The sequence below is a fragment of the Cygnus atratus genome, chromosome 6, assembly GCF_013377495.2.
Source record: "Cygnus atratus isolate AKBS03 ecotype Queensland, Australia chromosome 6, CAtr_DNAZoo_HiC_assembly, whole genome shotgun sequence".
In the NCBI taxonomy this organism is placed as follows: domain Eukaryota; kingdom Metazoa; phylum Chordata; class Aves; order Anseriformes; family Anatidae; genus Cygnus; species Cygnus atratus.
Genome location: NC_066367.1, coordinates 38,650,126 through 38,673,755, shown reverse-complemented (window position 1 = coordinate 38,673,755; position 23,630 = coordinate 38,650,126). Strand labels below are relative to the sequence as shown.

At 36.3% G+C, this 23,630-nt stretch overlaps 1 protein-coding gene across 1 annotated transcript in view; it reads left to right on the top strand.

The window, feature by feature from the left end:
* The first annotated feature begins 427 nt into the window (after positions 1 to 427).
* NEB (nebulin) overlaps positions 428 to 23,630 on the top strand; it is a 124,217-nt gene continuing 101,014 nt past the window's right edge. The window contains 23 exon segments of the mRNA XM_035566111.1: positions 428 to 560; positions 1,191 to 1,256; positions 5,358 to 5,402; positions 6,755 to 6,958; positions 7,885 to 7,992; positions 9,459 to 9,563; positions 9,874 to 9,978; positions 10,075 to 10,179; positions 10,889 to 10,993; positions 12,823 to 12,927; positions 13,117 to 13,224; positions 13,700 to 13,816; positions 14,462 to 14,563; positions 14,644 to 14,751; positions 14,846 to 14,950; positions 15,309 to 15,407; positions 17,988 to 18,092; positions 18,439 to 18,546; positions 19,379 to 19,690; positions 20,734 to 20,940; positions 21,165 to 21,269; positions 21,774 to 21,881; positions 22,655 to 22,966. Of these exon segments, the coding sequence (XP_035422004.1) occupies positions 1,224 to 1,256; positions 5,358 to 5,402; positions 6,755 to 6,958; positions 7,885 to 7,992; positions 9,459 to 9,563; positions 9,874 to 9,978; positions 10,075 to 10,179; positions 10,889 to 10,993; positions 12,823 to 12,927; positions 13,117 to 13,224; positions 13,700 to 13,816; positions 14,462 to 14,563; positions 14,644 to 14,751; positions 14,846 to 14,950; positions 15,309 to 15,407; positions 17,988 to 18,092; positions 18,439 to 18,546; positions 19,379 to 19,690; positions 20,734 to 20,940; positions 21,165 to 21,269; positions 21,774 to 21,881; positions 22,655 to 22,966 (2,811 nt within the window). The 5' untranslated portion in view covers positions 428 to 560; positions 1,191 to 1,223.

The window sequence follows — 23,630 nt, the reverse complement described above, 5'->3', positions numbered from 1 at the left end:
GCAACTGAAGGTTATAATCATGACAACTTTTACAGAGAGGTTCCTTATGTGCAAGTCCCTACTGCTCTTGCACAGTTGTTCATAAACTTTTGCCTACTTTTTCACAGGATGTGCCAATTTTTGACTGAGTTATTCTTCATTTATTTTATTAGGTAATATTCTGCTTTTTTTTTAAAAAAAAGAATTTTCTCAACATATTGGGACTAAAAAGGGACAGTATCCTATGTTCCTATATTTAACCTGCATTACTAGACTTCACTTGCCTCAGAAGGAATTGCAGTTTAGCCAGCTAAACAAAACCACCCTGTCATTTGGTAGTATTAGCTTACACGGCAAATATCTTTGGACTCAGGAACAGCTGTTCCAAAGCCTCATCCCCTACCGGCATTAGAAACAGGGCTATATTCCCCAGTGGAAAATTGTAACTGTGCCTCACAGCAAAATCATAGTTAATTCATTTAGAGATTTTGACAGTAATCTGTACTTTGTAATTCAGCCAATTCAGTGGATTTTTCATCTTTTCCAGGTCTGAAGAAATATAGAGAAAAAAGCCACAGGAGGTAAAAAAAAAAAAAAAAAAAAAAAAAAAAAAAAAAAGAGCATATGCATAGGCTAATGCTGGGAAAAGCAAAATTGCCTCATTAACATAAGGTCACTTAAAAATTATTTACAATCTTTTTCTACATTATATTTCTATTTGTGAATGAATATAGTAGAATATGCAGATAAAGCTCCCATTTATACAAGAGTTTTAACAATGCAACAAAATTGTACAGAATAGTCTCAAAGAAAAGAAAAATCCTTATATGATTGCTGTAATGGAATAAATCAAATCATATTTCAAGAAATCTCTTCCTCTATTTTTTTTTTTAACTTTTCATTGAATTCTAGTATTGGTGTTACAACTATTAAAGTATTTGTCCAAAATTGTAATTGATATTGGTATTGATACTTATGTGGTACTTGAAACTTAATCCAACATTTTCCCATAATAATCTGAAACAATGTAATGGCAGATCCCAACTTTAGTTCTTTCTGTTGTTCAAGTTATTCCATTGATTAGCTAATAACAGTGTAATAATTTTGCTAGTTACCGTGACCCATACACTTTATGAACCTGACAGATAGCTTTTCACTGTTGGTTGTGGGCTAATACCGTATATTTATGCTTTCATCAACTGCATGACCAGTGAGTGGGGGAAAGACAGAAGAATACCCTCAAAATGGAGGAGGAAGAATATGAGGAAGTTGTGGAGGTAAGAAGAAAACCTGAGGGTTGGATTAATTTTTTTCTGCCTTGTGAACGAATATATTAACTACTTTAACAAGACACTGCTCATGAACATAGATGGTTACTTCTGTTTGCTCTCTGAAGATTAGGTTTTGATTAGATATCTGCTAAATGGTTTGATCAGTAAAAAACAACAACAACAGCATAAAGTTGCTCTGAGTGGAGCAAAATCTCTCTGGTTCCTGTCATAGTTTCTGCGTTTAAAAAAGGATTGTAACCATCCCACACCCCCATCACGAGGTTTTGTGGTTACACTTCTGCATAATTATAGATGCAGGGGACCATCTCCTTTTCCCCCTGGCTTGCCCTCTGTCATCCAATCCATGCTAGAGAGGATGACTTTGGAAGCCACTGTCTAGCCTGGCTTCTGTCTGTCTGCCCACTGCAATGCAAAGATACAGCATTTTTTTTCCTCCAACGTACTATTGACCAGTAGTGCATTTAGTCTTGGAAGCTGCTGAGATGGAGCTAGACCTAAACCTGCAGATGTCTGTGGAGTTGCATCAGGGATTCATTTGTTGATTGGGCATTTAAACTGACAGCTATATGCATAAGTATTTAGTCTTAATGATGGGATTAAAGGAATCCCAAGGAACTAGAGAAACTATAGTTTACTGTTGTAAGTAAATGCTGTGGGAATAATGAGTTTGCTATTAAAAGAGTATACAAGGTTAAGAAAGGTCTTAGTTGTTACTTTTTTACTATTCTGAAATGAAAATTTGTGTCATTAAATGCGTAAGTGATTCTAACAAACTGCTCGGCACTTTGAGGAAGAAAATAAAAACAAAATATATTGCAGACACACGTCCCACAACTCTTATTTCCACACAAAATTCAATGGGTTGCTGATTTCAGGCAGTATAACAGTATTGAGCCCTGGCTGCCAATTTCAAAACATTTAAATAATGAATGAAGTCATACAGTTTGCCAGTTGAGTTAGTTAAACATGTGTTGGGAAATAAGACCATTTTAACACACACTTTATACAACCTAGTCAAAAAGACACCAGTTCTTCATTGTTTTATATTATGAGGTTATTATGACTTTATGCTTCCTGAGCATTATGTGTGCTCTGTAACAAAGTGTATTTTTATTTGTTGTCAAAGTTTGTTTGTCGATGCTGGACTTATTATATGCCAGGCTTTATGTCTACACAGGTCTCTTTAATCATTTATTTATTTATTTTAATTTTCGATTACTGCCTTCCTGTGAACACATTCCTAGGACAGACCAGGGCAGTGCTGCTGTAGTAGCTTCCCCCAAGATATTCAAAGGGAGAAGTTAAACAGGAATAATAACATCTGGTATATCTTAAAGCTAATTAATCCTTTCCAGATTTTTCTTCAAACTATATGCATCTTCTATTTTTAACCTATATGAATTCTATCAGAGATTTGTCTTCAGAAAGGGTAGAATATTATTGCTTAATAATGAGTGGCTGAGACAATGCTGAGGTTTTTAAGATACTACATTTTCCTTCTCTGGATTTCTTAGTCTGCACTGGACACTGTAGCCACTTGTGATGTATAAAAACTGAGAAATGATGCAAACCTTTCAGTGTTGAATAACTGAAGAATTTGGGGAAGGTGGTTCAAGCACCTTACAGGGTCAGTGAGCAGAAATTGCCTGAAACCAGAACTAAGAGATGGACTGCAAAGTATCAGCCAGCTATGTGAACCTGGCCTGAAGAAAAGGGCTTAAATTTTAATCAGATTTTTAATGGATTGATTCAAAGAGCTGCAGTTCCTGCAGTTTTTGGCATGTGAACTTGAGCAAACGATTGTTGAGGAGCTTTTCAAAGGTAACATTTTAAGTTTTTACCTTGCTGGAAGCCAGCGGCAAGTTAAATACCTTTTGAATAAAACTGCTGCTCCCTCGCACAGCAACACCTTTACGTGGTTTCTCTGTTAAGCCGGGAAGCGGAGGAGGCCGGCCCGCCGTCGGCCCTCACCACCGCCGCCATTTGCCGCTGGGCGGCGCGGCGCCATGGCGGGCGGCCGGGCAGGTGGGACGGCGCCATCGCGCGGCCGCCATTTGCTGGCAGGGGGGCCGCGAGCCCTCAGTTTGCACTGAGGCTCTGCCTGCGACAGTGCCCGGCAGCTGCTCCTGGCGCCTTCGGCCCCGGGGGAAAGGCAGGCTGCAGGTGGGGGAGTGACACCGAGGGCAGGGTTGTAAACGTCTTCGTCTTTCTTGGGGGTTCGGTGCTCCGGCAGGTCACGGAGGTGCACTGCAGGTTGCTGAAGGAAGATGTGAGCAGGACTTGCGCAGTCAGGGAAGAAAAGAAGAGTTGACATTGACAGTGCCTTCATGAAAAACGAGAGCCTGAGGCACACATGGCGGGGAGGGAGTGCCAGCTGGAAACCCTGGTTAAACAGGTGATGGAGGCTGGCTGTCAGGATGAAGAAGGCTGGAAGCTTGTGGTTCCTGGCAAAAGGAGGAAGGTTCTTGCTTCACCTGCAGATCTGCAGCTTCAGAGTGCATGTAGCACTCTGGGCACTTCATTAGGCAGCTGGAGAAATCCTCACAGATACAGCCCTTGTGCTCATGGATGGCCTTAATCACCCCAGCGTCTGCTGTAAGGGCACTATGGCTGTGCACAAGCAGTCTAGGAGATTTCTGGAATGCGTTGAAGATAAATTGTTTGGTGCAGGTGTTCAATTGACATGCTACTCAAACAAGAACTGTTGGAAGATGCAAATGTCAAGGGTAGCCTTGGCTGCAGGGACCACAAGGTTGTGGAGTTGATGATTCTGAGCAAAATGAGCAAGATAAACAGAATTACAGTCCCGGATTTCAGAAAGACAGATCTGGGCTTGTTCAGGGACTTGCTTGGGAAGATCCCGTGAGAAACAGACCAAGAGAGCTGGGTGATCCTCAAGAACAATTTCCTCAGAGCAAAAGAATTGTTCAATCTAATATGAAGAAGTCAAGTGCAGCAGAAGGCTTGTATGGATGAACAGGGAGCTCCTGACTGAGCTCAAACATGCAGAAGATATACAGGAAGGCATACAAAAGGTATATGCCAGGAGCTGTGCACTTAGGAGGAATACAAAGAAGTAAAACATTATAAACTCCATTCCTATATGCATGGGTAAAATTTAGCTGGAGCTGAAACCAATAAGGGAAGTGCAGAGCAGCAAGAAAGTGTCATCAGTAGCAGCAAGAGGAAAGCAGAGTGTGGGACTGTAGTTCAGTGGGCAGGGACCTAGTTACAAGCAATGGTCAATACTGAGGTTCTCAAAGATTTATTTATTTTTTGCCTCAGTTTTTGCCTTCTACTCTGGTCTTCCATGAGACATGGAGGTGAAGTAGTATCCACAGCAGAGGAAGACATAGTTAGGGATGACTTACCTCACTGTAATGTACATTGGTTCCATGGAACCAGAGGGGATAAGTCCAGGTATGCTGGTGGAGCTGGCTGATGGCACTGCAGGGCTACTCTCTATCATCTTCAAAAGTTCATAGTGCTGTGGGGATGTTCCTGATGACTGGAAAAAATACATTATACACATTTTCAAGAAAGGCAAGAAAGAGGATCCAGGGAATAACAGGCCTAATCAATTTCAGTCAGCAAGGGTCAGCTTCAGTCTGTACGGGTGGTGAGGCTGCCCAGAGAGGTGCTTGAACAGGCTGCCCAGAGAAGCTGTGGATGCCCTATCCCTGGAGGTGTTTGAGACCAGGCTGGATGGGGCCTTGGCCAACCTGATCTAGTAGATGGCATCCCTGTCCATGGCAGGGGGTTGGAGTTAGATGATCTTTAAGGTCCCTTCCAACCTGAGCCAGTCTATGATTCTATGGTCGTCTTCTTTCTTGCAGGTAAAATTAGATAATGATCTTTCATTAATGACTTAGGAGGAATATTAATTCAGGAACATATGGAAAAAATCCGATTGTTAATGCAAAAAAAAAAAAAGGTCTTTGTTATTATCAAGGATAGGTATCTGTGAACTACAGCTGTGTTTCTCCAGAAGTGTGTTTTTAAAACAGTCCTTTTAAGAGAAGCTACAGATTGTTATTCTGTATGGTCTGGCCTAACAATGATTTTTTTTTCTCCTTTGTTTACTAGTACTACATTGAGGAGACAATTATTGAAGAGGGTGAACCACATGAGGTAAAAGTTCCTGTGAAACTGCATTTGATGTATATATGCATGTAATTAATATATAAAGCTGAACTAGTGACCTTTTGCATTCTGAGGATTAATTTTTGATAGCAAGGAGACAACTATCAGTGAACGGTTCCTTCTTAAATACTTTATTTCCTCTCCAAGACCCTGTTGTGTACTGACCAAGAGGACTTCTAGCTTGTGCAGGGTATCTGTCCTATCTGTTTTCTGGACTGCAGTTGGGATGTGTGCAATTGCCACTTGCCACTGTTTGGTCTTCATCAGACGGAACTGTGGATGTGTCGGTCAGGAAAAGACTATGCTTGTTTTTGTTTTGCACTGTGTCTTCTGCCCAGCAGCTAAGTTTGCACAAGAGTTGACAAAATGAAGCACAGGTTATGTTATTAACAAGAAAAACATGCTTTAAAAGATTTCTTAGGTAACATATTGACAAAAAAAAACCAAAAACAAAAACAAACAAACAACAAAAAAAAACTACACAATTACTAGTGTTAAAGATGAAAGATGAACAGAATTATTGAGGATGTAACTAGATATGTATATATGAGCAATAGGGACATGCTAGCATTATATGTAACATTTTTTGGAAAATAAATACATAAAGATTTTGCCTGAAACCAGTTTACCTGTATTAATTCTTTTCCCTTTACTTGTGTAATCTAACTATAGTCATTTGCAGATTTTTTCATGTCACTGGTAACAAATCTTTGAGTTAACAAGGAGTTATTACCATAATTTGAAATTATGTTTTTAATACAGATATAATAAATTATTTGGTATGCTACCATGAAATCTTCCTTATGGCATAGACTTACGCTGAAACAAAAGCTTAGTGGTTCACTTTATGTGTGTTTGCTGCAAAACAAAGGATCCATTCCCAAAGTCTTCCTATAGTTTTAATTTAACAAAATAAAATTCAGTGAATACTGTTTGAGCAAATAGACTAGGACTATACTTTTGAAGAATACCATATTATTTTTAAGATGAAGTCAGCCATTGAATTCATCAGGTGTTTTAAAATCTGTAGCCAGGCTGGATTTAAAGGGAGCAATAGCATGATTATTTCTGTGTCTGATGTGTATCAGCTTTTGAAAACAGTATTGTGGAATGGTGAATTACATATGAGTATGAATATTTTCCCAATAGGAAAAGTGTCACTGTTTTTCCACTTTGTAAGTGGTTTCTGAATAGCAACTGAGCATCCTTGTATATGCAGAGGAGGTGAAAAATTATAATAAAATTAAAATATAATTAAAATAAAATATGATAAATATAATAATAATAATAATAAAAAGATTTATAATTGCAAAGCAAGTATTTTTTTTCTTTATTCCCAGGTGGTCACTGAGATCACTGAGACCACTACCACAGATTTCACAGGTCCTAAAACCATCACCTATACTGTTGAGCATGAAAAACCTTCCATTGAGGATGCAGCACCTCCAGTCAGAAAGAAGATAATACGGACAAAAGTGGACACATCTAAGTTTTTGACACCTTATCTGCAACACAGTAATAAAATGAAGGACCTGTTCAGTGAGGTAAATTGTCCCATGTCTTTTATTTGTATAAGAACACCAATTTTAAAAATGTTTAATAGGTATTGTTGCAGACCTTCATGCTACTATTTTGGCTATTTCTGTATTTCATTTCATGATGTGTATTAGTGCTATTTGCACTAAGTAGGAAGTTTCCTTCTTTCAATTAACCCATGCCTAGCCCATTTCCTGCTTAGGTGCATTAAGTAATCATTAAACACAAAAAGTAGCTTGAGGCAGATGTCTGAATATCTTCATAGATGTCAGTTAATAGGACTCCTGCACTATCTGACTTGGATACTCAAGTAAGGATACAGGAGCCAATGTCTATTTGAATGCAAAGCTTAATATTTTTATAGTAGTATATTTCTCTATCCCTCTATGCATTGAATAAAATTTTTTCTATGTTGGAACAAGTACTTACCTAAATTCCTGGTATGGGAAACCAAAGTCCAGTAGACCAATAATGTACTGTGTTTTAAAGGGTGCACTGCACATACGTAAGATGGTGTCAGATCCTTTTTCCTAAACTTTTATGTATGTTACTCACCAGTGTTCACTGTTCTGTGAGATCACAGGTCTAGGAATGCTAGACTCACGCAAAAATTCTCTTTATCTTTGGTTACTGAAACAAGTAACTGTATATTTATTAATACCAAACTCCTAAGGAGAATAAACTCAATTAGAAGTGATCTAAAACAAGCTAAAGATAGAAATGGATATTTTCCATTGTGTTAGATGGAAGAAAGTTGGTTGGTTAAAAATAAGCATAACCCTGCAAGTGTAATTGAGTAATGCCAGTTCGTGTGAGTCAATGATCTGTCTAAAATTCCTACACTAACCAGATGAATACATCAATAATTGTTGTTTACATTTCTGCCAGAGTTTTAAGACATGTCTTAATTACATTTGTAGTTATTTTCTTTCAGAACAAATACAAAGAAAAATTTAGAAAAGAAAAAGGAAAGCCATATGCTTCCACAATTGATACCCCAGAAATTCGGAGAATCAAGAAAGTGCAAGACCAGCTCAGTGAGGTAGGTATCAAATGTCATAAGAAAAAATAATGTTGACTGGCAAAGAAGCCAATTGAATCGTGATTTTAAATGTTAGATAAGGGGTGATAATTTTTTGATGATATGGTGATGAGGCAACCTGAATGTTTAGCAGAAACTTCATCAAGATTACAAGAGCAAGGAATATAGAGTACATGACAATCTGAGTTCTGTGATGTAGATTGGAGTTCAGGCCTTTCAGCAAGGGAGATGTGACCATTCCTGGCCAGCTGAATAATAGTCTTATTTCATTGTGGTAAAAGAGGTTTGAAAAATTCTGATCAGAAGTTACAGACAAGGGAGATGATGGTGATGCCTATATCGTTGAATTGGAAGATACAACACCTTATGTCCTGCAGTCATCGTGGATGATATGCCTGACAAATTTTTGTTGAGGTTAAGTTGAGTGCTGGGTGAATAGCCATAGAATTTTACTTCTAAAATGTTTGAACATCTTTGTTTTCATAAAGCAATGGAAAGTCAGTTTGTAAAAACTGGAAAAAATGATACTAAAATTCTCCAAGTGTTACAAAATGAACTTCTGTACATCTCATAATTTAATTTGGGTTTTCCAAGGTGTTTTGCTCCTTCTTTGTCCCCTCTATGTGAATCTTAGTGATTTGCTTTTGCAAGCTAGCCCAGGCACAATTACCCCACTGACGCAGTGCTTAAAGTTCTGGAAGCTAGCTCCTCCTCCTCCTCTCTCTTTTAAGCAATTTCAGTCTCCCTTTCAGCAATACACCTCACAGTTTGGGAAACTGAAATGTGCCTACCAAAGCATCTTAATTCTTTGTTCAGTAAATAGGGAGAGTTAGGTCCCTAAGAATGGCAATCCCTAAAGCTTAGAGGGGAGACAGCTAATCTAACCGGTGTTCAGGAGATGAGCATCCACTAAATTCTACTCCACGCCTGATTTAGGATATATTGAGGAATGTGATACAGCAGTCCACGCACTAATGCTGACTGACTGAGCCTGCTGTCAAGCTGGGAGTGGTATAACTGCATTAGGATCATTTTGTGCCCAAGATTGCCATGGTGGTGTGGCTATATTGCTTTTGGAACTACAGCTAGTGTATGGTCCATGGTAATGGACTGTGAAATTAAGACATACTATGTAGCATGGGGATCTCTCCATCTCATTATGCAGGATGGAAGTACTCTTGGAAAGAGCTCTGTTTACAGCATTACAGAAGGGCACTATGTCTAGCTTGGGTTCACAGCTCTTGATAGACTCTCAGAGCTGCTTTTCTTTCTCGGTTAATTCACAAAATAAATTTGTTTCCATAGGTTTTATTTCTCAGCAACAGCTGAGAAATCATATACCTAAATGCTTTACTGAATTCAGATTTGGGCTGTTTATTAAGTGTCAAAATTTTGATATTCTGCTTTTTATAAAAAAAAAAAGTCAGTTTTTGCTGTAAATATAAATGTGGTTTGGTGTGATCTAGGTTAAATACCGCATGGCTGGTGAAGTTGCTAGAACTATTTGCCACGTCGATGAAAAGGCCAAGGATATAGAACATGCAAAGAAAGTATCGCAGCAAGTGAGCAAGGTGAGAGAGTTGTAACTTCCTGGGAGGGTTGTGAACATTAATGGATCATGGAGTTACTGATAGAAGTAAGGTTTGAGCTCAGGGTGCTGAAATAATATCTGTAAAAGAGTTTATAAGCACTGGAAGAGAGACCAGAGAAATTGATTGAAGCAAGTATAAATACTTTAAATGTTTTCAATTGATGTCTTTAAATGTGACTGTTTTGAGACTTTTACTTTGCAAAAATCTTTAGAGCAGGCTAGCAACAAATTAACAAATGTAAATATTTTTCTAATATTAGAGTAACCAACCTGCTGATCTTTCCGTGCAGGTGTTATATAAACAGAACTGGGAGGAGAACAAGGACAAGTACTTACTTCCTCCTGATGCCCCAGAGCTTGTGAATGCAATAAAAAATACAGCAATGTTCAGTAAGGTAAGAAAAATCACAGGTTTATGCAGCTGAAGTTTAAGAAGCATTCCAAATCAGATATTAATTCATTCTGTATTCTGGCATTTTTCTGTTTTTAAGAAACTCTATACAGAAGACTGGGAAGGAGACAAAACATTATTCTATCCATACAATGACAGCCCAGAACTTAGAAGGGTGGCACAAGCTCAGAAGACTCTGAGTGATGTAAGTATTAAAGCCTGATAGACAAGTGGATCACTGCAGCAGTGTAACTTGGTAGGCTTCTTGGTGGACTTTTAACAGAACAGAAGATAAAAATGCATAGATATGCACTAATAGTTAGCTCTGACAGTGGTGCTACTTCAGTAGAGAAGTATGTATTCTATTGGCAATTTAATGTTGGCTTTTGAGTGAAATAATTGAAGATCTTCTGAGATAATCGGTAAGAAGACCTCTGTCTCTCAAAATGTGTTGAGAAACTCTAGGTTGGCTGTAAGCCCATTTCACTGGGCTTTGTGATGGATCTACAAATCTGTATCTCAAAAACAGCAATAAGAAAACTCAGGAGTTCCTGAGGCAAACTCAGGATCCTATTTGCTGATACTCCTGCTGATACAGACATGTAACCGTTCAACTAAATTTCAGGTTTCACATAAAGACTTCCACAAATTTTGCAGATGTCTTGTTTATCATGAGAAATAGAGTAGTATACTTGAAAACTTTCCTAGGGAACTGTTTCTTTTTTGATGTCTTTTATCAAGAAAATTTTTCCTTGTTATTTTCCTCCAGTATACATTGATCGAAAGATTTTATCCTGCAGTAACTGTGGACAGACTGACATTAGTTAATGGTGGTGTTAGCAGAATTAAGAGTAAATACTCTGTTGTGTAGAGTGGGTAGTTACTGTAAACAATTACCTCTTTCATATCTTCAGATTGTCTACAAAAAAGGGCACAATGAACGAAAATCTAAATATACTTCTCTGCCAGATCCACCTGATGTGGAACAAGCCAAGAAAGTGACGAGGCAGCTGAGTGATGTGAGTAGAATGCAGAATTCTTTTGTGGAAATCTCCCTTTTGGAGTTAGAGAGGCAAAAAGGTACTTAAAGAAAGGGAGAACAAAAGAAAAGACCAGAGCTCATATGAAGATCTTGTTGATTTTTAGTGGTGAAAGTCAGTTTTTACCTTTTCTTTCTTCCTCAGATGTCTCAGAGAAAACCCTGTCTAGTCTCAGATGAAAGGCAAAGCTTCATTCTTGTCAGCAAATTTAGGTTTCACAAAACATTTGCTTCTATCATACATGTTGCTTCCCATTCTTCCTATTTTTTTTCTCTCTTACTTTGCACTTTAAATGTTTACAGGAGAAAGCAGAAAAAAAAAATCCATTTTACCGTTCTTTTATAAGTAAACAGTGAAATATAAGTATATATCTGTTTTCTAAATGAGTTGCTTGCTTGCAAGAAGTGATCTCACTTCGCTGATAAATTGGATATCTGATCTTTGAAGATGCCTAGGTCAGTATTGGAGAAAACATTCCAAATGTTCATTTCACAGTCAAATCATTGTACTCACGCATATCTCATGCATTCTTAAGTTCATGGATATCAGTGGAAATGTTTGGCAAATTAGATACCTATTTCCTGATTTGCACGTTGGATTAGCAAGTAACATTCAACAGTAAATTCCATAACTGCGTGGCATCATTAACAAAGACTCTGACACCAGTCCTCATCAATGCATTTTACATTTAGAATAAAACACAGCTGAGGAACGTGGGAGTTGAAGTGAAATAGAGAAAGACCAGCTTTTGCTGAAGAAACTGGAGCTAAGTCACATGATCATTTAAGACAGAAGTAGGATTTTAAATCAGTTCAAATTTTAGCGATGATAAGGAGGACATGCATGATTTTGTTGCTGTGTATTGGAAATTGTCTCCTATTTAAGTTTAGGAAGTTACAGTGGTTGCAAAAATATTTAGAAATACTATAGTGAACTCATCTGGAAGGTGTAAGACAGTAGTATGTCATTTAGAGAAAATTTCTTGAACCTTAAGTAGCTTGAAAGCTAAATTTTTTTGGCATGGAAAAAGCAAGATCAGTATGATTGTTCTTTGAAATTAATAAAATAGTCAGTAACCTGTATATCTACAAAACAATAAAATTTAGAAAAAAAATGGTTGTTTTTGGCATATACATTCTTTATCAATGTGCTAACAGTTGAAATGGCATTGAAGAAGTTGTATTTTTGCGATAAAGTAATTGTGGCTGAAAATGCATTTGTAACACTGAGTCAAAAATGAAGATGTTTTGTTTAATTAAGCAGACAGTAATTGTTAAAGTAATTGTTTTTTTAAACGCTTTAAACTTTCTGTATAAGCAGTTTATACTTGATTTCCATGAGCTTGAATATAGTCTAACAGAAATCACACATACCATGCCAATCCATATATTGAAAGGATTTTCCTTTTACGTCCTATAACAAGTTTCAGCAGGAATAACAATAAATTCTGGTTTAACTGATGGTTAATATTATGTACCAGTATTATGTGACTAGTGAGAAAACATAACTCAACTAAGGAATATGTTAATAATGTCTCACAGAGAGTATTTCTTATTAAGTCTTTCAGAGTAGATGACATTTCACCTATTCATCCTTTTTGGTCAAGGGAAGGTACTGAGGGAAATAACTGAAAACTGAAGTATTAGGTCAAATCATATGTGAGGTTATTTTGACAGTAACTGCTGAAGTGGTTATAATGCAGATGTAAAATATGAAGCAAATTTAATAAGAAGACTTTTAAAAGCATATTTGTTAAGTGAAAATTGAACTGGGGATTAACTTTTTTTTTTTTTTTAATTTCATTATAGATTATTTACCATGAGGACTATAATAACAAGATCAAAGGCAAGTGGAGTCAGACTCCATGCTACGATGTTGCAGTTGCAAAAATGAATGCAGAAAATATAAGTATGGTAGGTGAATTATTCAGAAAATCTTGAAATTTTATCCTCTGTTTTGTGTTAATGTGGCAAATACTGATCAACTTTTCCTGCTCCACTTGTTGTATTTCTCTTCTTCTGTTTATTCTACTTCATGGGTGGCTGATTTGTAATGTAACTGCACTTGATACATTGCTCTCTATTTTTCTCTGCTCCTAATAGAGAAAATACCAGGAAGACTTTGAAAACATAAAAGACCAAATCTACTTTATGCAGACTGAGACTCCAGAATATGAAGCTAATAAGCGAGTTACAAATAACGTCAGTAAGGTATGTGACAACTTCTCCCATTTCTTTAGCCAGAGTATAGTTCTGTAGTCAGGACTGTGCTGAAGCTGTTTTGTCAAATGTCAAAAAAAATTTCTTCTGTGCAAAAGATGTATTCTTCTGCGTATTCCACTACAAAGCTTACAATGACTCCTAGCCTTGCTTATAAGTCATTAATTTGTAACAATGTGACTATTCCGAGATGTCAGCTGATATTTGAAAAATCAAAATGTTTGGTGAGCTGCTTAGAGGTGGGGACATCTACTTAACAGCTATCAATTATTTTGTGACTCTGTCTCCCAGCATGTCATCCCTGCACTCACGTGATCTGAGTGCTTTTCACGGTCCTTTGCCAATATGAGCCACGAGTTAAAAAACAGAGAGAATTTTCCTGAAAATTTCAAGGTGATATAGGTTAGTGAATGTTTGGCTTTTAATACTGATTTTTAAAACCTCACCGCTTTTTTATTTTTTAAAGACAAAATACAGAGCAGACTATGAGAAGAACAAAGCTAATGCAGATTATAATGTGCTTCCTGCCACAGAGAACCCATTGTTGAAGCAATTGAAAACTGCAGGAGATGTGCTGAGTGATGTAAGTATTGTCAAAGTACACCTGGATGATTTTCAGTCAAGTACAATTAACCAAACTCATACTATCTTCACAAGGCTTCTCCAGTGGATCTCTGAGTATTTTAGTTTTATAAACCTATTATTTGTCATGAGATACTAGCGACCAGAATAGTATAGCTAAAAGGAGTCATTTCTCTGCAGCAGAGTGTGACAATAGAGTGTAACAATATTTGCAGCATGTTATGGTGATACCTAATTATTGTATAGTTCATTTAGATTCCTGTGCAAAATGGATCACAAGATGGCAGTTCTTCCTTTACTGCTTAAGGAACTTCAGCTGATGTCAACAATGATAAAATATGCAGTGCTTATACGTATTCATATATGTTGCATTCTTGTTACTTACTTCAAGTATGTAATGGCCTTCTTGATTTCTCTCTTCCTATTTTCATCTGTTTGGAAAGAGATTTCTCAGTGTCAGAAGTCACTAAAAAGTGTCTTTTTTTAAATAAGCACTGAAAATAAAAAAAGGCCATCTATTTTTTCAGTGTTTTGTGAAAGCTTTTCTTTGCAATCATTTCTTAATTTTGCTACTGTTGTTTGTACTGTTTTGTGGGTGACTTTCAGTGCAATCTACTTTATTACCTGACATTATTTTCTTTTGCAGAAATTATACAAAGAAGCCTATGAACAATCAAAAGCAACAAGCATGAATTACTGTGACACACCAAAGTTTCAGACTGATAGTGTTCTAAAGAATTTTAGTGATGTATGTATTTTTATGTTCATTTCTTTCTGTACCAACATTCTTGATTACTTTTATTTATCAACTTGTGATTATTTTTCCAGGTAAAATACAAAGATGCATATCAGAAGAATATTTTAGGGCACTATTTGGGCAGTTTTGAGGACCCACATCACACACACTGCATGAAAGTTGAAGCTATGAAGAGTGATGTAAGTGTGGCAGTCATTCTGTTCTCACCATGATACTTTTATTTTGGAGAAAGCTGAATTATGTTTTCTTACTGAATGTTGATTTTATCCCTAGAAAAATTACAAAGCAGATTACGAGGAGGACAAGACAAAGTGCTACTTCCCTCAGACCATAACTCAAGAATATGAAGCTATTAAGAAGTTAGATCAGTGTAAAGATGTAAGTATAGCATTGCAGTGGTTATCAAATAACTATTTACATACAGGGTATCTGCTCTGAGGCATATGGAAATTTACAGAGTGATTCCTGTTAATTTTGAAGATTTTCAATTTGTATTTATTAGCGTATGTGACTTTTAAAAACCCTATTAATCTGTAATTTAGAAGCCTTTTGTGGCATCTAGTGATCAAGACAGTTACAGCAAAAGTAACATAAGAATCATTGTGCGGGACAGTACTTATCTGCACCTATGCCCTAACTGCTAGCTATCCCAAGTAATGCTACACTGCTGTGACTTCTTAAATAAAAAGATAGATTATGTACATTTACCACGAATGTATTTATTATTTTCCCTCAGCACACCTACAAAAAGCATCCTGATCAAATCAAATTTACTCAAGTGACTGACTCTCCAGTACAGAAGCAAGCAGAGATCAATAGTAAACAGCTGAGTGATGTAAGTATACATACTAAACATGTCACTGTGTTCTTAGTGTATCAATTTCTGCACTGTGGCCATTTTCACTTAATCATCCAGTTTAAGAGAACTCCTGAAATCAATGTATAGGTGAATGTGTGTGCATATATAGGCACAAACATGGACAAAAACATTTGTGTGTATATGCAGTCCTGTTCCAGTGGAAGACCACCTCGAAATCAGATGGTTTTTATTTTTATCAAGTGGCCGTTCATGTCAAGTTTCAGTGTGTGTTTGCAATCTCGTGTCTATCATTCTAAAAGTATTCTTTGCACCAGTTAAGTCAGTGGGGTTTATGCCATTCACTAGGCGAGGACTAGGATTTCATCTCTGTCTTCCTTTGAGAGTGAGGTAGCACAAAATCTTTGAGTTGTGCCACTCAGTATTACTAAACATTTACTATCTAAAAATGTTGTCCTGGTAATTTTCTTTCTTTATTGTTCTTTGCAGATACTGTATAAATCCAAAGGTGAAAAAATTATTCACAAGTACCACCTCCCTCCTGATGTGCCCCAGTTTATCCAGGCTAAAGTTAATGCCTACAATATTAGTGATGTAAGTATATTTCCAGAGTTCTTTATTCAACTTCCAACTTGAAGTTTCTTCTAGCTATAAACTGTTCATTCAAAATTCAATTTTTCTTCTAGAACTATTACAAAACGGGTTTGGAAGAATTAAAATCAAGAGGATATGATCTAAAATCTGATGCTATTCCTATCCGAGCTGCCAAGGCTGCTAGACAGGCTGCCAGTGATGTAAGTGCATCCTTCTTAAAGGAACTATTTAATTCATAAGAGTTTACTTAAACTATATTTGAGAGATATACTGATATTTGAGAGATAACTTCTTTATAGCCTTTTTTGAGCATGTTATTAGAATATTAATGGCCTTAACACAGTTTTATTTTTATTGGTATTCTATTGCTTCATTGATGTTTTTATATAATTATATTTAGAAAAGGATGTCTTTTTATGTAATTCTCTCTGAATAAAAAGGCGGACTTGCAGTCCAGTATGATTAAGGAAAATTGTTGGAGTAGGTCACTAATGAAAGCTCCATGAGCAATGGACCTGAGTTCTCTCTGTCCTTAATTATAGGTCTGATCATAAATAAGATGAAAGGCACATCCCTGCATGTGAGGGATACTTTTTGTAGAGAACAAAGGACAGCTTTGCTTTTAATTTACTTTTTTACTAAGTTACTATACTTACAATGATGTTCTCTGGGTTCTATTGTATTTTAACAGGTTAACTATAAAAAAGCCTATGAACTTTCCAAGGGTAAACTTGTTGGCTTCCAGAGCCTCCAAGATGATCCCAAACTTGTTCATTATATGAAAGTAGCCAAGATGCAGTCTGAGCGAGAGTACAAGAAAGATTATGAGAAAACGAAAACTAAGTACAACACTCCACTGGATATGGTCAATGTTGTCGGTGCCAAGAAGGCTCAAGAGATTGCCAGCAATGCTAATTACAAGAACCTCCTACATCACTATACTTACTTACCAGATGCAATGAATGTGGAGCTAACCAAAAACATGACGGAAATTCAGAGTGATGTAAGTAAAACCTTATGTGAACAGAATTTTTGAGATGTCTCAAGCAAAAGCTATGAAGCCTCAGGAAAGGTCCCTGAATTGTTTTTTCTCATTCCTGAAGTTCTAAATATTGTCTTTGCTTCTTTATTAGAATGCATACAAAGCAGATTATAATAACTGGATGAAAGGCATTGGTTGGATCCCCCTTGGATCGCTAGAAGTAGAAAAAGTTAAAAAAGCTGGAGATGCCTTGAATGAAAAGAAGTATCGTCAGCATCCAGACACCGTTAAGTTCACAAGTGTGGTGGACACTCCAGTAATGGTCCAAGCCAAACAGAATACAGTTCAACTCAATGATGTAAGTAGAGAAAGAAAAGGGTCTTGTAGCAGAGTAGAGATGTATCTGCTGAAGAGTTGAGCGTTGTCTTTAAAATCCTTTTAAGTACTATCAGCTTGGAAGAGTTTCTGTGTATTGTCTTTGTTTTGTACTCTGATTTTGCCCAAGTAATTTCCCAGTAGGAGACTGTCAAGCTCCACGGAGTCATGCAGCTCTTTCAGTTCACATCCCCTGAGCCTGTCCATTTGTGTTTTAAGTTTATTTTAAATGCACTGTATTTAAGAAATGATGCAGAATTTTCAAGTTGTTCTTGATGTTTTCCCACCTACAATAATGAATGAATTACAGAATGTCTGATTAATGACAGTATTTCTATCATTATAAAACAGCAAGCTTTGTTTTGTACTCTACTACCGTTCCTTACTATCCCATGTTTTCCAGAATTGTGTTTTTTTGTCCATTGGAGGGCTCAATGCTCTTTAGTGTTTCTGAGTAAAGACTGCATAGAGTATTTAGGACTCATTTCTTCTATCAATAAGATCAGTTACTCTGCATGAAAAGTGCAGTCTCAGTCTTTTGAGATAGGTGGCAATGTATATTTGCAAAACCAAACATAAACCCACAGTGAGCTGGGGCTAGCTGTACAATGAAAGAAGGATTTATTTATGTATCATATATTTTACAGAAACTATACAGATCTTCCGGAGAGGAAGTTAAACATAAATATACTCTTACCCCAGATGTCCCACAGTTTATCCAAGCTAGATACAATGCAGCTAACGTCAGTGATGTAAGTGACTTCTTTTCAATGTTTCACACATTGTTAATAAATTTTTAAGTAATGTGTTGCAGGTACACTCATATTCCAGATTTCTTTCACTGATGTGCAGTTCTTTATAATCAACTGATACCAATGTAATTTTTCATTCTTTGTATCATTTGAATTTCCAAACAAATCCCAGGTACTCATGTAATCGTTTAATTAATTTAATTTAATTAATAGAGAAGTATTAAAGCACTGAATGAAATATCTGCTTCTAAAGGTTTGCCTGAAGTAGATTTGGTGTAGCTTTGACTTGCATATAATTCTTATGATTACTAGGTTCTCTAGAATAATACAGATTTTCTTTTTTTAGGCGTATTATAAACAAGACTATCATGATCTAATAGCTAAAGGAAACAATGTATCACTTGATGCTATTCCAATTACTCGAGCCAAAGCTTCAAGAAACATTGCCAGTGATGTAAGTATCTATTCCAGGTATGCTTGTTTTAGGCATTTAGTAAAGAAGTCATCCATTCCAGGCCATGTGGTAGACTTCAAATGTTGTGCAAGTCTCACTAGAGCTGCTAAAATGAGAAAGAGATTCTTAGTCTTTCCCAAAGTGTTAGTGTAAAACTTATTTTATTCTATTTGTTTGCTTTATATAAGCAAATATTACTGCACAGTTTCTTAAACCAGTTTTCACAGGAGAAATGAAATCATTAGTTCTTGCAATCATCTGGTGACAAATTTCCAGAAAATTAGCTAAATAGGCATTTACTTATGGACTGTGAGACAATATGTGCTGATATGCTTTTGGTTAGACAGCAGAGGACATGAGGACGTTCTTATAAATGAATCAGAAAGACATGTAGTTCAAATTGTATGAAGTGGGATGTGATTCAGTGGTTTCAGATAACTAGAGGAAGCTGTCCAGTTGTACTCTATTTATTTGCTATTGCTTTCAAATGACAGAAGGATTGTCTCAATTGTTTTAATATTTTTCATACACCTCTCAGTACAGGAATGCTTAGGGAACACTTTCCTTTCCTCTCAAGAAATGCTAATGTTGATGAATCTTACTGTGATGTGTGTAACCTGTTGTGTACCACCTTAGATGGTGGAGCAAGATAATCTGATGTAGATGTAGTTGCTGGGTGTGCCATTTAGGCCATTTAGACTAATGTCTGTAAACTGCTTGCAGCTTTTTTTTTTTTCCAATGCAAGTCATAAGAGCTTTTCTTTTCTTATTTTTTAGTTTACACATCAATAGCCATGCCACAATTTATTTGATCTCTTTCCTCTGTTTCTAGTATAAATATAAAGAAGCATATGAAAAGACTAAAGGAAAACAAGTTGGTTTTAGAAGCCTGCAAGATGATCCCAAGCTTGTTCACTATATGCATGTAGCAAAGATTCAGTCTGAGCGTGAGTACAAGAAGGATTACGAGAAGACCAAGACTAACTATCATACACCTCCTGACATGTTCAGTATCCAGGCTGCGAAAAAGTCTCAGGATGTAGCTTCTGGTGCCCACTACAAAAATCTGATCCATCACTACACTTATCTGCCAGATGCTATGGATGTTGAGCTTGCAAAGAATATGATGCAAATTCAGAGTGATGTAAGTATTTCAGTGGCCGCAATTTCATAGATGTTTTCTTGCACACTGTGAAAATAAAATGCGAGTTTGTATTCAGTGAAAGTTGCCACTGCTGTACCAGAATGGTCTGTTTTTCTTATGTCTCGGGGAAGAACATTAGAAGCTTTAAGTATCAGCTGTCAGAATTTAGAAATAATACATTCCAGGTGAGTTACGCTCAAAGGGATTTTGTTTTTGGCATGTCTTTGAAGACCAGATTTGTGGGATATTCATTCAAATGTGTTTTTTTTCTTCACATTTTCTCAGAAGACTTTATTTTGCAACTAACAATTTTGTTTTATTCATTAAGACTTTTAATTTCCCTGCTTTGTCTTCATGTGAGAAAGGTATGGTAATGTAGCTGGACTATTATTATCTATTGAGCATGAAGGAGTGGACAAAATTTGGTTATTGATATTATTAGGAATATATCCTCTGGGGATCTCTAGCATTAGAGATTTCATTTAGGACCTTCTTGGTACTTTTTGCAGATACAGTTTCAGATGGTTGACTGAGCATGCCAGGTTGCACTCTGCATCTAGGGTAGATGTTTTACTTGAGGTCTGTGAATTCTGCATACTTTACTGTAGAAGGAAGTACAGGAGGACAAAAACGTCTTTGGTTTGTGGACCTTTAAACAAAAGGCCAAATCTGGTAAAGTCTGCTGAAACACAGACCAAATTAAACCATGTTAAATGATCACCATATGATAGTTTAGAAGATATTAATCTTCTAAAGATTGATTAAGAAGAGACTTGTGAAATTTTTCACAAGGGTAAGAGAAAAGAAGCTTAGTAAATACTGAACGGATGTTACTGTTTATAAGAAATGAATCAGGAAGAAAAAGATACAGTAGCTCACTTTATTCCCTATGAAATCACAGAAAAACAAACAAACAAATCTGTTGTTCCCTTCTAGAATTTATAAATATTTTCTGCTAATGTGGAACTTCCTAGCTAGTGTGGTTATTGTTTTAAACAGTTCTGTGGGATAATCTTGGTCCATGTTGTCTTTCTGTCATACAGAATGCATACAAACAAGATTATAACAGCTGGTTCAAGGGTATTGGATGGAGTCCTCTTGGTTCTCTGGATGTTGAAAAAGCTAAAAAGGCTGGAGATGCATTAAATGAAAAGAAATACCGTCAGCACCCAGACACCATCAAATTTACAAGTATACCAGATTCAATACCAATGGTTTTAGCTCAGCACAATACCAAGCAACTGAGTGACGTAAGTAATTTTTCATTATTAATACAATATAGTGATTTTATTTCTTACCATGTGTATGATTTTTATGTTACTATTTGAAACCCGTTAGGTTTTAAGAACTGTACAAATAGTAAAAATGCAGTATGTTGGTAAGAATTAAGCATTGTTGCTTTGTCTCTACTTATTAACACTAATTATACATCTCTTGCGCTTGTTAACAAGTGTTTGTTTATTTTTCCTTGCAGGTAACATATAAGCAAGAGGGTGAGAAAGTAAAACACAAATACACCCTGGATCCTGATGTTCCTCAGTTTATTCAAGCCAGGGTCAATGCCTTCAATTTGAGTGATGTGAGCATATAATTGACAGTTCATTCAATAATATATTTATTTATCATTTACGTAGTAGAAAAATTACCTTTTATATATTCATGCTATAATATCAAATATAGAAAGAGCAGAGGGGGAGAATCCCCTCCCTCACCCTGCTGGCCACACTGCTTTTGATGCAGCCCAGGATAAGGTTGGTTTTCTGGGCTGCAAGCACACATTGCAGCCTCATGTTGAGCTTCACAGCGACCAGCACCTCCAGGTCCTTCTCCTCAGGGCTGCTCTCAAACTATTTTCTGCCCAGCCTGTATTTGTGGATCGCACAGGCCCATTTCTCAAGCCTGTCCAGGTCTCTTCGTATTTATTATAATACAGTTGTTGTTTGTGTAGAGGTTAACATTTTTCCCTGCAATTGCAGAGACTAATATTTTGATCCAAATAAATACAACAAAAAGTGAGGTCTTAAACAACTTTAAAAAAAAAATTTATCGTGATATTACAGTCTCCTACCTTTTTCCCTACAAGGCGAACTACAAAGCAGACTGGAAAAAAACCATTGCCAAAGGGTATGATCTGAAACCAGATGCCATTCCGATTATTGCTGCTAAAGCTTCTCGAAATATTGCAAGTGATGTAAGTATAATTTACATAAAGAGGAATACAAAAATCTACTGTTACAGCTTTCTGTAGTATATTATACCATAGAGCATATCTACATGCATATAAAGATATAGAAGTACTTAACACTGAGAACTGAAATTCTTATGGTACTGTGAAATAATAAGCAAATTTAGATGTTTACATGAACCTCAGAAAAAAGGTGTTTCTTTGGAATTGTGTTTTAATGTGACTGAGTGCTGGTGAGCTGGGTCTGTTTGTTACATGTGGTTAAAGTATCCACCAGCTTCTTTGAAAGTTTCTGTTATAATATATCTATTCTGTATTTTTTGTTGCTGGAGATCTGTACATCTGCCTGTCTATACAGGTCTGTAGCTGTTTTCAGGCAGCTACAGTCAATTGACAACATCAAAGCTTGGTATGCTATCTGACACAAGCCATACCATTATGCTGTTCTTTTAGTTAAAATCTGAATGTTCTTCAGAGTTAGAAATCTATGGCAGTAAAATAAAATATGGCAGAGGCAATGGCAAGAGAGGCCTTGTACTTCATATCCAGATTTATGTCTATACCGGAGGTCAAGATGAGCTGAGCAATCCAGCAGCATTTTTTTCAAAAAAAAAATTCTGTTTTTGAATCCAGTTAATCCTGTGCTGTCTGAAAAATAATTTCTAAATTTTTGGAATGAATTGTAATTTTAAAAATATTAAATTTCAACTTATTAGAACTATCAAAAATATATTTTCTGTTTCCAAAGTGGATAAGAATTTCTCTTGCTTTGTCTGTAGTATAAGTACAAGGAATCATATGAGAAAGAAAAAGGCAAACAGGTTGGATACCGCAGCCTGCAGGATGATCCTAAACTTGTTCATTACATGAATGTGGCCAAAATGCAATCAGATCGTGAATACAAGAAAGATTATGAAGTCAGCAAGACCAAATATCATACTCCCTTGGATATGTTCAGCGTGACAGCTGCCAAGAAAGCTCAAGAAGCAGTTACGAACACGGGCTATAAACAGCTAATTCACAATTATACTCTCTTGCCTGATTCTGTGAATCTGGAACTATCAAGAAATGTGATGCAGCTTCAGAGTGATGTACGTAACAATTAATCAGCTTATTTTTTTCTTCTCAGAATTACTGTGTTACAATATTAACCTTTTAAGGCTAGAAAATTAACTGTATGATATTATCAGTGGACTGAGATGTTAATATCTGGTCTGGAACTGTGTGTTTTCCAAATTTTATCATAAATATGCATAAGTTCATGTGATAAGTTATTTGCTAAGTAAGTTTCCTAGAACTTTACTTCTCAGCAAATGAATGTTTTGCTAATTCCTTTATTTTTCCAGTTGGATATGTAGTTACAGTATGTTACTACTGTGATTATCATTTGTACTCTCAGAGATCATAAATTATGAGTATATAAAAGTATACTTTATTTAAGTTTATCAAAATATACGTTATATAAGTTTGTATTATACCTAAGGATTATACCTGGATTGTACCTAGGGACTTGAGATTTATTTATTTGGTTCACTTTTCTTCCTGCCTTTGTCCTCCGACAGATGCATATGCCATGTACACTAAGGATGTGTGTTTAAGTTATAAAAATCTTTGTAGTTTCCTTTAAGTTCTGTGACTCATTTCCATGTGTAACATTGGAGTCTACTTTTTGTTTACCCAGGAAATATTAAGATTAGTCTGCATTTTTAGTAGTCTTCTGACAAATTCAAAACTCACCAAAAGCTCAAATAATCT